The sequence below is a fragment of the Primulina huaijiensis genome, unplaced genomic scaffold (assembly GCF_012295235.1).
Source record: "Primulina huaijiensis isolate GDHJ02 unplaced genomic scaffold, ASM1229523v2 scaffold38877, whole genome shotgun sequence".
Classification (NCBI taxonomy): Eukaryota; Viridiplantae; Streptophyta; class Magnoliopsida; order Lamiales; family Gesneriaceae; genus Primulina; species Primulina huaijiensis.
Window position 1 is genome coordinate 65,415 of NW_027359117.1, and position 13,211 is coordinate 78,625.

At 33.8% G+C, this 13,211-nt stretch overlaps 1 protein-coding gene across 6 annotated transcripts; it reads right to left on the reverse strand.

The window, feature by feature from the left end:
- Nucleotides 1–741: 741 nt before the first annotated feature.
- Nucleotides 742–7,698, reverse strand: LOC140968954 (65-kDa microtubule-associated protein 6-like). 6 transcript variants are annotated; one of them, XM_073430147.1, is made up of 13 exons: nt 7,561–7,698; nt 7,057–7,195; nt 6,206–6,409; nt 5,012–5,275; nt 3,935–4,150; nt 3,707–3,862; nt 3,460–3,619; nt 3,228–3,379; nt 3,023–3,110; nt 2,865–2,938; nt 2,690–2,764; nt 1,522–1,870; nt 742–1,113 (listed from the first exon to the last, which is right to left on the reverse strand). In XM_073430147.1, the coding sequence occupies exons 2-12, from the start codon at nt 7,129–7,131 to the stop codon at nt 1,538–1,540; spliced, it is 1,797 nt and encodes a 598-aa protein (XP_073286248.1). In that variant the 5' UTR covers nt 7,132–7,195; nt 7,561–7,698; the 3' UTR covers nt 742–1,113; nt 1,522–1,537. The 6 variants fall into 6 exon arrangements, with proteins under 6 accessions (XP_073286248.1, XP_073286253.1, XP_073286251.1 ...); XM_073430152.1 differs by having other exon boundaries at nt 7,057–7,184; nt 7,561–7,680; XM_073430150.1 differs by lacking the exon at nt 7,561–7,698 and adding an exon at nt 7,429–7,536.
- Between the last annotated feature and the right edge of the window lie 5,513 nt (nt 7,699–13,211).

A 13,211-nucleotide genomic window follows, 5' to 3' on the forward strand; every position in this document is an offset into this window, starting at 1 on the left:
CTCTAATGTTAAATTGCAGGAGGAACGAGTTTGTTTCGGAACAAGGCGCAAGAGGCACCACAGCCTTCATCATGATCAAGACCATATCAAGATTAATCCTTTATTGAAGGGCCCTCTTCCACCACAGTGTAATAAAATGTATCAAATGCATTAGCACCAGCTAGTAATCGAAGTTTGAATCTTGAAAGAGCAATCACCTTGCTGGCACATCAAAGGCAATGTTACCGCAATTTTCCAAGTCTGCTCTTTTTTTTTTCTTTTCTTTTTTTTTTTTCAAACATGTATGTTGCGTGTAAGCTTCTTATTTCTTAATATATCAGTCTGCAAAATCCGACGTATTTCCGCACAATGGAATCATAACAGATTAACCGAGAAATGGAAAATTCAGTGTTAACAAACTGTTTGTCAAGATCGGCACTTAGTTATAGTGCTATCAAGGTTGCAAACATATCGGCTAGAGAAATTAAGATGCTCTCATTCGAACTGTTGAACTCGGATCGTTCCAACATGTTCAATATCTTTTTAATCTGGATTAAAGCTTTAATATAATGTGTGTGTAAGCACACTTGTGATCAAGCTCATGAGCAGGAGTCTTTATTTGATAAAGCTTGATCACACCGGATGAATCAAATTCTAAGGCAAAAAAAAAACCGTGTACAAATTAATTCTGAATAAAGTTTGAGCTTGAGCTCGAATTTAAAAATATATAAGGCAGGGAACTTTCAACTAGTTAGTGGATAATCACAAACCACAACACATTCAATCATGCATAAGAGCTCTAAAACTTACACAACAAATCATGTCAACTAATATAATCGTCATGGTAGCAATATATACAAAACAAACGTAAACTAGAAAGCAATAGATCGAGTCAAACGGTAAGAACTCCACTTGAAAACAGTATTTGCATTTGTCTATCTCTACCAAGATGAATGAAATACTAGGACGTAGGGCTTCCAACATCGGGTCACGGGTACCTCAATCCATCGTTGAGTAGCAGGATGTCTGAATGTCAGTTGCCACTGCCTACTGCTAAAACATGTTTGGAAGAAGCTGGTACAGCATAAATCCACATATATTCACAACCTTTAGCTGGTCCTGTCAACATAGCATCTGCAAAAGTGCGTGTTAAAATCTGAAATAAATCAAAAGTGGATAGCAAAACAACTAAAAGTGCGTGTTAAAATCTGAAATAAATCAAAAGTGGATAGCAAAACAACTTGCAGCATAAAACTATTTATGTAAAACAGAGATAGTTGAGAGAAACTGGGACCCTCGAATCGAATTTGCGGAAACTTCAGAAACCAGAGTATCAGAAGTGTGCGCAAAGTTGAAACAATTCTTTTTTTCTTTTCAACAAATCCATGGCTGGTTCAAAACAGTTTCTTTATTTTATTTGAAATGATAATGTTCAACAGTAGACAATACAATCTCTCAAGACAGCAAATTAAATCTCATTTTTTAGCAGAAACATCAATAGTGGAGTAGAGGCAAATAAAATATAACAAGGAAAAAATGTACCACTTCAATTCTACTTTTAGCTTTGGGGGGACTCTGGCTCTGAACCGTAAACAGATGAAAATGACATTGTATCTTCTTTGGGAATTGCCACAAAGTTTAGAGGAGCAGTTGAAAGTCTTCTCATTTCCTTGAAATAACCTTTTTGACGGCCAGAATAAGAACGTGGAGTATGGACATCCGGAGTTGCACAGCCAACAGAGTTCCGACGGGGTGAAGGGGTCACAGATCCATTTCCATATGATTGGTACCCATTTGTAGTCCTAAAGCTGTTGCTTCTTCTAGGACTTGGCTTAGAACCATACATCGCTTCTTTCTCCGTAAGTAGAATATTTTGGAGTTTTTTATGATCCTGAACAGAAAATTTCAAATCTCAGAGGCACAAGATAATCATGGTAATTTTTACCAACTGTACATAGAATTGGCGCACAATATGTGACCATTACTATCATCATCATCATCATCATTTATTTTTATTATAATTAGAATTTTTATTAAATAACCATTCTTATTATTATTTTATTTGGTATATCATTATTATACTTTCAATATTTTTATTATTATTAATAATATTCTATTATTATTTATATATTTATTTATTTATCTATTATTTAATATTAATATTTATTTTTATTATTGTTGAATTAATTTTAATCTTATTCAATTTATTATTATCTTTGTTGTTACCATTATTATTATCAAATGGTAATTATTATTATTTTATTTATTTATATATTATTATTAAATGTTATTTTAAGATTAATATTTTTTGTTATTAATATTAATTCATTACTATTTTAAATATTTATTTATAATTAAAATATAATTTTTTATCGATCTTATTTATTATTATCGTAAATATTTTTATCAAAATATTTTAAAAAAATGAAATATATGTGTGTGTGCGTGCGTGTGTGTGTGTGTGTGTGGGTGTGTGTGTGTGAATAAACTTAGGAGAATGAGAATAGGTAAACTCACCCAACATAATGATAATGTCTGTTCCTGTGTTCATGGGAAAAACCAATTCTCATTGCAATGGGTGTTCATTCCGCAAGTTATATCAAACAAAATAATAGAAACGAGTGGAAATGTCCTTTCATTCCCACTTCATTCTATACTACCAAACATGCCATAAAAAAAACTTTTAGTCAGATCATTTAAATTAGTTTACCCTGGCACGCTTTTTCTCCTCTTCCTTCTGTATTCTAGTCAGTTTGTAATCCTCCAGTATTGATACCAAACGAACCTGAAGGCAAATGACACGAAAAACAAAAGAGCCAATAACTCAAATCATATAGAAGGATAAAAACTTGAAATTGCTAATGAAGACTTTTGGAAAAACAAACCCCATCATAGAGAAACTGTTTATGCATCTCATCCTCCCATGCCAGCGTATGTCTAACCAGGTTTTCAACCATAGCTGAAAATCATAGCATGTTACCTCCAGATACGTAACCAGCTTTATCAAGAAACACAAATTTCCTTATAGTCTCTAATGAAGTACCTGGTATTTTACTTATCATAATTCTGGCTCGCTCCGCTCGTTTTAGATTTAAGTGTGCACCTCTCCCAGCACTGTAACGATTCTCATCCTGATAAATCAGACCATAATTACAAATATGCACATAAGGCATAGGAAAAACATTTCCTTCGCATCCTATTCTCATCAAACCACACTTTCTAGATTAAAACCATCATTTTTATCTTACTCGAATATAATCTTCAAGCCAATTTTCTTCATCACAAGCAGAAAGCCATCTTTCAATTTTTTCCATTATTTCCATGCGAGTTAAAGCTTCGTCTTTGGCTTTACAAATTTGGGTTTCGATGTTAGTTAATATTTCACTTGGATCCACCAAACCTGCAACAAATATGGATTCCAATCAGTACCTCGCAAACAATCCAATACACGGAGTACTTCTCAATGATGGTGTTATCTACCTGAGTCTATCAAAGCATTAGTTTTATCAGCAGCAGTACTTCCATCAGGTTGAATATGAACTTTACGGCAAATATCTTCAAGTTCCAATCTCTTCTTCAGGACAAGTTCCTTCAGCCTGCTAGCTTTCAGCTTATTGAGTCTCTCAACCTCTGCCAATGCCTGCCCATGATAACATTACATTTCCCGATCAAGATTCACTTAAAAAGTGAAGGCTGCAAACCGTGGGGAATGATCTTGTTTAAATACCTGTTCAACTATCTCCACTGTAAGAGCACCAGCTTGCACAATTTCAGATTCTGACAGATTGAGAATCGAAGTAATCTTCAAGAAGTGGACCTTCTCTTCATGTTTTGTGTCCATTAATTTCCAGAGTTCGAAGAGAGATCCAGCTACATCTTTCAGCTGCAGCAGACCATAGGTTTCAATGAAAGGGAAAATGGGAATTTACAGCTATTTATTAGAGGTAAATGATACCTTCTGATATCGAAATTCTCTCTCTGTTTTCAACCTCAAGATAGCCTGATCAAGACCCTCTAATGTGCTGTCACTGATATTTGTGACCTGTTCCAGGCTAGATTCAGGCAAACTAGGATGAATATCGCTCACTGTTTTGCCGAAATCCAAACCTAGTACACTGCTCAAAGTATGGACCTCATTCACATAATCCATGACTTTTTGAAGGCGTTCAGACTGCAAATCATTTTCAAAATGTAAAAAGTGAGTTCTAGAACTCTAATACAATCAATATTAGCCTGTATCAAACTCTAGCAACCCCGATACCAAGCATTTTAAAATCTCTCTCATAGTAGCACAATATTCCATCAGATAAGTAATTCAAATAGGCATAACTCAAGCTATCAGAACAAAAAAGAATATATGCCAATCGATCTTTTACTTATATAATAACATCATTCATTGAAGTTGTTGCTCAAGTAGGAGCCAGTCCACCACACATTCCTCAGTGCAGGGAGTCAAGGGAGAATCTGTTCACGACACCAACAACCAAGAATGACATGAAAAGCCTCACAAGAGGAAAATGATAACATGAAGAGGAATCAACTAGTTTAGAGTCATAGTTACAAATGAGAAAGTACAGGGCTATATATTTGAACCTAGACTATATAATAAAAGGAGTCCACCCCACGTGCCGGTTTGGCATAGTTTGTAGACCCCAATGTAGCCAAGTTGAACGGTTCTACAACTGTAAGAAAGGGGTTGTCATAGTGGATGCAAGACACTAGCATGTGGTAATGCTTAATTTTTCAGGGCAAAAGAGACATCAGTTTGCGGTTGGATGGATGTCCAGTGGCATGTATCTTAGGACGAGGGACTGATTCTTACTTTGCCAGCTCATTCTTTCTCCAAGAAGATTCAAGTTGATATCACTGAATCAAGTATAGAATGGTAATGAAAAGGATAATCGTACAAAATGGACCTAAGCAAATTCTGGATTGGCACTAATGTCATCAATCAAGAGCACGGAGAATATGGAGGAACAGTAAATATGTACCATTTCGAACTGACTACAAGTTCCTGAGACAAAATGCATACCTTATCTTTCTGTAGAACACGGAGACGTGATTGGTATTCCGTGAACTTTCTCAGTGACAAATCTTGTTCTTCCAGATCTAATGAAGTTGAAGCACAGACAAGGTGACCATATCCTGAAATCTCATTTGTGATCTTCTCGATTTGTGCCTTAATATCTGCAAATTGTTTCGTTCTTTCATCTTTCTTAAGCTTCAGGTCCTCTACAATTGGTGTGACAGAAGCCAGTCGTAATTTCAACGATTTTGATTTTTTCTCTGACTGGACCTGTAACATTCACAATTAGTAAGTTAATGAACAATATGAGGTAACCCCTAGAGAAAAGATCATTGAACTTAACAGTCGTGATTAATGATGACACCACATTCTATACTCTCTGCCGACCTTTCCCAGCACATCTTTTCAGAAAAGAAGTTAGCACAAACAGATGAAACTTAGATACAATGGTACATTACGTGCATCCAAAAACATGTACAAACATTACCCAGCATATATGAAAAATACAGAAAGATTGATAAACCAGACACAGATGCAGATAAGTTTTTTTAATGTTTCCTGTATTTTTTGATTGATACACAAAAACAATATACTATGTTTCACAGGACATTCTCTAAACTTGTCCAACAAAATTAACATTGCTATGACAAATAACCAGCTACCCGTGAATAGTGTGACTCAATAAACACTTATATTCTCTTTGCACATCATTTTTAACGAGAATTTTATGCTTTTTAAGGGGTCAATTTTCTCAGCTGAATGATTCCAAATTTCCAGAAACTTAATCATTGAACATCACTTAATTTCCTGTCATTTTGCTTTGTTATATGTTTCTTGAAGCTTTCATTTTTCACGCCTCACAACACATTCAATAGATGTGAGAAACCTTTCTTCAAAATCACAACAAAAATACTGTTCATACATCGTGGTGAATCACAAACCTGACATATTAGAGAAGCATGAACCAATCATGGAACAATTTTAAGGCTCAAACGAACATTGGGGTCGTGTGACTGAGAGTTCTATGTTTTTACCACTAGACCAAACCTTTCTCGCATAATTTCTTAATTCTTAATTAACTTGTTCTGATTATGATAACATACAAGCAGGGGAAAAACACAAAGTTGAAGACTTAATTAATTCTAAAAAATATCCAATTGGAAAAGGAGGATTGTTATAGTTCTAATGACACTTCATTACCGGCGAGTTCATATAAATTTCTCCAAGGGCCGCCATAAGCATGGCAACCTCCGCTTCTTTAGCAGCAATACTTTGATGAAGGCAGGCCTTCTCATTTGCAGCGTCCTCAACCTTTCTTCGGTAGATTTCCAAGCATTCCCGCTCAAGCTCCAACAACATGCGATCTTTATCAGCTTCAGTTTCACCAATTTCAGCCCATATTTGCTGCTCATTGGTTGAGTAATCTCAGAAAATACCACTCAACGTGAGACCAAAATGCTAAAGCAGTACTACAATTTACAGTTTTTCTCATATCGATGTTGGCTCCAACATATACTAGCTAACGCCCATTTTCTTAAAGAATCATACTTTCTATATGTAATTAGAACAAACATAAATAAACATTTTTTTTTCATTTTTTGCCAGAATCCCACTTGAACTTCAACCACTACAGGGTTATTTATAGGCAGCGTTACTTACACATAACTGAAAGTCAGAGAAAATTCAAAGGCTCGTTTTCAATTAGGCTCCATTGAAGTTAAGTTAAATGGAAACTTTTTTAAAAAAAACACACCCACACTTGCCAAACAGCAAATTCTTAAAATCACAAGAAACGAATTTTTTTTAGAAAACCCGAGCCTTATCCACCTAATTAAATTTTTAGAAAAATCGAGTTTTAAGAAAATTTGCAAGAACCCGCTTCAATTAGAAAGCCGAAGTAACCAAGTTCCAACATTCCAAAGAAACTGACAAAAACCCTGAAGAATGCTCGAGAAAACTGATGCGCACAAATATTGTAAATTTTCAGAAGAGAGAGAGAAATCATTGTGTCAAAGATACAGACTTTGTAAAGAAAAGAAAAGAGAAGAGACCTGAAGTTCTTTAACTAAAGCATTGCAATTGTTGCTCGTACGGACGCTGCTGCAAGTACTCCCAAGAGCTAGCATTATTTCCACTCAATTAATTGACCCTTTTCTCTTTCCGTTTCTTTTTTGTTTCTCTTTCAACTCACTGCAGAACAAAGGAGAAAGACGAATCCAACAAAAATGCAAGGCTTTTAAGCATCACACTTCTCAAGAAAACAACACAAAAAAAAAAAAAACACCTCAACAATTCACAGCTACAACAAAATCTTTCTTGTCAAAGAAACTCAGCAGCAGCAGCTTCCTTTCCTCCACACAAAAACAGTTCTTTTCAATGCAGATAGACACACAACCACCAACCCTTAATTGACAACAACTTGCCTTTAAATTTTCTGAGAATCCTTTGTTTATGTTCTTTTTAGAAGAAACAAATGGGCCAAGAAAAATTAGGTATAGTAGAGAGAGAGCCAAAAATTCTATACGTATAATACAAGAAAAGAGGGAGGCACCAACCCAATGATGCAGCCAACAGCTACCCACTGTTTAGCGGTAAATTTGGTCCTTCCACGGGTTAAAATGGATTAGAGAAAAGGTTTAGCCAAATGAGGGTTTTAATTCTTGAGGTACGCAGATTAAGAATACTTGTCCATTCTTTTTTAGTCTCCTGGTTTACTCAGTGACTCCCTATGTATTTATTGCAGAATATTTTTATTATAAAGAGGAGATACTCATGGGATAGTAATTGTTGAAATTCAAATTTCCCGTACGTTATTCTACTTTATATTTTGTACTCTCGTTTTTTTTAAAAAAAAAAAAATGTTATCGTTCTACATTATAAAAATATAATGTAATTGAAAACATTAATTGTCATGGACCCGATAAAGTAGAAATAATAAACAACTAAATCTACTTAAATAAATTAAGAAAACTACCTGTTGTAAGTGGGGCTTGAACTTTAGATCAACAAGTCTCAAAGTCTCGACCTTAATCATTGGACCAAAGTCTCACCGATAATTTTGTAATCTTAGTTGGATATCATATATACATTTTTTTTATGGGTTTGAATCAAAAAATTCTAAATATTTACGCATTTCGTCAATTATATTCGCAATATCATATTATTTTTTAGAAAGATTCTGGTTAAATCACTGAAAATAGTAGGTTTCTTGTGAGACGATTTTATTGATCTTTTTTCATGAGACGGACCAACCCTGCTCGTATTTACAATAAAAAATAATATTTTGACATTTTTCGAGAGTGAGCCAAATAAAATTTTTTTCTCACGAAATTAATATGTGCGATCATCTCACATGGTTTTTCTGTACTGAAAATTCTAGAAGAATATGTAATAAATATGATTTATCCCTATTTATATTTATATATAATAAATATATAACCATTTTTCACCCAAAAAAAAATATAAAGCTGGAAAATGATAAAAGTAAGAGGGGCACAATAACATCAAGAATTCCACAACGAATCCCCACTCATTTAATAATCATGATGTCAAATGATGTACAACTTTGAGGACACTTATGCCTCAATCTTCCGAAGTCCAACTTACATAATTGGCCTATTTGTAGTATTATTTTCAACTCTTTTATTATTCGAATTAAAACCACACACATTTAATTTTAATTTGAAATGTTAACAAATATTTGATCTTTTTATTCCCTTGTACAATTCAACTCTGGAAATTAAATCACATGCATTTCTGTTATAAATAAATACGTCGAGACAATATTTTTATATCGTCATTTGTATAACTCAATTTTTACGATAATTAAAGTAGCTTACGCATAATAATGTGTGCATAACACCGCTAATGAATGTATATGAATTATACATGTTTTTTAAAATTAATATTTTTTCTAATTAAATTATAGCCCAATCCATAAGCTGAGGTGTATAAGTGACCAATAAAGTTAAGACTCAATGTTACGTTTCATCTAACTTATTTGTTTATTACATGCTTTTCCTTTGGTTGTGAAATTCTAGCCTAAAGTGTCTTGCTGGCCTATTGATGATCGATTATTACACTTGAGATGCATGATGTTTTGTGAAACCTAAATTCTTTTATTCGACATAATTGCGAGCTTTAATTTATATGTTTATTTAAAAATAAACATTGCGAATTGATTCAATCGTTTGTTTTGCTGATATAAGTTCTTTCTCGAGTTTTAATTCAAGCTAATTGTTTGAAAATTTATTTATCAAAATCCGACCCGAGCTCCTAGTTAGTGAACGAATGGTATTTCGAGTGTAGATGTTAAAATAGGATGATTATAGGATTCGATTTCCTTGAAAACTCTTACCTTTTGTGGTGTTGACAATTCTTTATTATATATAAAAAAATAGAACAAAACAAAACCATTTTTGACATGGACGTTTCACCAGCTGCAACTCTATTATTATTATAATTATAATTACAGGTGGATATAATTAAAAATAATTTGCGATATAATTATGATTACAGGTGGATATAATTAAAAATAATTTGCGAATCGGGGGGGATTAGGTTGCCAATATATAGAGCAATCATTGGCAAAAGGGGGACACCCACTTTAGTTTATTGGTGCTCAGTGTTAGATTATTATGCATAATTTAATCAAAATAACATTTATTATTTTCTTTTTCATAGTGCGAATCTGGTGTCAGCCATGCAGGAAAATGACAATTTACAACAGAAAGTGAGTAATAATCACCTGGACCCATGAACGAAAATAATATTTTTTAATAAATAATTGAAATAAGATATTCGTCAAGTAATTTCATAAAAATTTTTGTGTAAAATTTGTTATTATCATTAAATGCGCTGTAAATGAGAATTCTTTTTTATTATTGTGGCGCCCCAAATCTCGCAACGTAATCATACAACATGTGACGTCATATGCATAAAAAAATTTTCTTTTCAACGACGTAATAATAATATAATGCATATACGACAAAATAGTGCAATCACCACACTATCTACGTCAATGCAGCAGAAACAGTATAATAAATACACACATACAACTCAAGTAAGACAAATAAACTATACTGTTTCTATCTACTATCAACTACAGGACTGTTCGACTAGACACACCTAGTCCTTCACCACTATCCTGTCTCACAGCATAGTCCTGTAACATGTCCAACAGAAACATCCCAAAGGGTGAGCATACACAACAATCATCATCGTAATACATAACAGTTATATTATCAACAATATAAAATATAACTGGAATGATAACAGAAATACTCCCTTTGCTGTCTCTGGACAATCAAACCACCAACGATATCAACGTCATCACTCCCATACTACTGCAACAACAACATCGACGATACGTCGCACCCCAACACCGGCGACAGCAATATCGTCGAACGAATAACATCAACGATACGTCGCACCCCTACTCCGGCGACATCAATATCGTTGAACGAATAACATCGACGATACGTCGCACCCCAACACCGGCGACAGCAATATCGTCGAACGAACAACATCAACGTGACGTCTCCCAACAAACGACAGCCAACAATATCAACGATAATAAACAACAACAGATATAATATCAAATCACCCAATACCAGTGATTTATCATCGTTCAACGCAATAGTATTCATCAATACTAAACAATAACAACATATGCTCGTACGTCAACACGTACCTGATAATCGGGTATATATATAATCTGGCTATTTCTTTGATCCTGAGGCTTGTGATATATCTAAATAATTCAACAAGAATTATTAGATCATTGTCACCGTATCAACACAATCATAACAACCTCAATATATCACATCAAATAGCCCAACAACAATTAATTCAACAAAATATAAAACTCGATTATAAATTCTTATCGTTCATCAATTTCATATTCTAGTGTATTTAATTCACAATACTACTATCAAATACACCCTAATTAATTTAACATCAAATAATAGACTATTTTACAACATCCGTCAAATTACGAAAATGTTATATCAACGTGTAGCCTATACTTCGTAGACTCCGAATATATAATCAGAATTAATAACAACTGACAAACAACTCTCTAATCTCAATCCAACGATTAAAATCCCTAATTATAATAAATTAGGCATAATGCGAAACAACAACACAATAATCTTCTCTACTTCGTTAAGATCATACACTATTCAACAATATTCAATTTCTGTATGATTTAACAATTTATCGGATTTATTCCGGAAATCGACGAATTTAAAACATCACCAAAACTATAAAATTTATACCTCAAATCGAAGACCTCGTGTCAACGATTCCAGAACTGAAGTCGGTTCGTCGATTGGATAAACCGATAAGTCGCACGATTGAAAAGAAAATTTAAAACTGTATTTTCTTTTCTTTCCTCTACTGTTGCCTCTCCCTCTCTGTTCGTGGAATTGGAATGAATTTCAATTCCAAGTCCACCGCCTCACGTTTTATTTTTATTTNATGTCATCTTTCATTCTTTAAAAAAAATCCTTAATTATTTAGTAATCTCAAATTACTAAATCACAACTTGTACTATTTACTTCAGGCATTACAATTATTATTTAAAAATAATAAATTTTATTTTCTGGTTCAGAAAAAGTTAAAACAAAATTTCAGATATCTTTTAACTTTTGGGCAAAGCTTTTCTAATAGAATTTTTTTTGTCTCCAAACTTCAAGTATTTTTTTAAAAAAATATACATTTAAAGTGGGATAAAAAGTTTGAAAAATAAAGTGCCTTTTGAAAGAAAAAAAATTATATATTATAATGCCAATGCATTCAAATTATCTTGATTAAGTTGATGCTACGTGACTGATGTAAAACGAAAATTTGTATATGTATGTATAAACAGAGATGGAAGGAGCAAGGGGCGGATGGGTGCGACCCCTCAATTTTTTAATTTCGTTGATTAAGAATCTAAAATTAATTTTTTTCTCCTTTCTCCCCTAATATTTGGTTTTTTTCCCCCTAAAATTTTTTTGCCTCCCAATCTCTATTTTCTGGCTTCGTCCATGTGTATAGATTCTTAAACTTTTAGTAACAATATATAAATATAGTTTGATACACTGGATAAGAGAGGGATTGATAAATAATCCTCATTATCCTACGTTTGGCAATTTTTTTTATGATAAATAATTTTATACTAGGATAAAATATCCGTTTTATGAGATGTGATATTTTAATTTAATGATAAAAAACAGTACAAATGACTTAATTGCTTTCGATATATAAAAATCATAAACCCTATAAATGATTTTTATAAATCTCTGCTAGTAGGTAGAAATTAAAATCAAATAATTTTTTTTATATTATATAATATGATAATTATATAAATGAACTCGAGATAGTTATATAAATGATTTTTATAAATCTCAATAAAATTACTCGTATCACTCGATTAATGTAATGCCTGAGATTTTATCACGGTAATCTGAGATTGATTCAATTATAAATTGATCAGATGATAGACGGACCACTTCGAGGAATTGGAATGACATAAGTTGAGTGGGGTGTGAGACCCGAAGGTCTCGCGCATCTGCGCGGCGAGATAGCGCGCACATGCGCGAGCTGTGCGAGAAGTTTTTTGCGCGGACAGAACTTTGCGCGCTCATGCGCGGCTTAAGGGCGCGCATATGCGCGAAGAGGTGCATTGCCATATACCGAGTCCAGAGAATGTGGAGCATATTCGCCAAGAGTTGGCGCGCATATGCGCGGGGTGTTCGGTAGCCAAATGTGAATTCCAGAGAATATCGCGCACATGCGCGGAGAAAGGGCGCGCATATGCGCGAGCTGACGGGAAGGCACGCGCCGAGACATAATGTCTCGCGCATATGCGCCGAGGCGGGTCGCGCATATGCGCGAGACGTGTTTTGCAAAAAGTGAGCCACTTGGCTTGTGCATGCACGTGTATGTATGTATGTATGTATATATATATATATATAATTGTGCTGTTATGTCGATGGTTTGAATTAAATTCAGAATAATCAGATTCAGTGTTGAATTGAGAATGGAATATTGATATTATGATTCTCGATATACCGTTTCAGATTTACAAAGACAGTCTTGAGTTCAGAACTGATATTGCTTCAGACCGAGACGACAAACGGAAGGTATAAGTCAATGTGGTATTGGGAGATTTACACATGTAGGATATACTTGTGTTTCCCTAAATCACATATTATTTGTT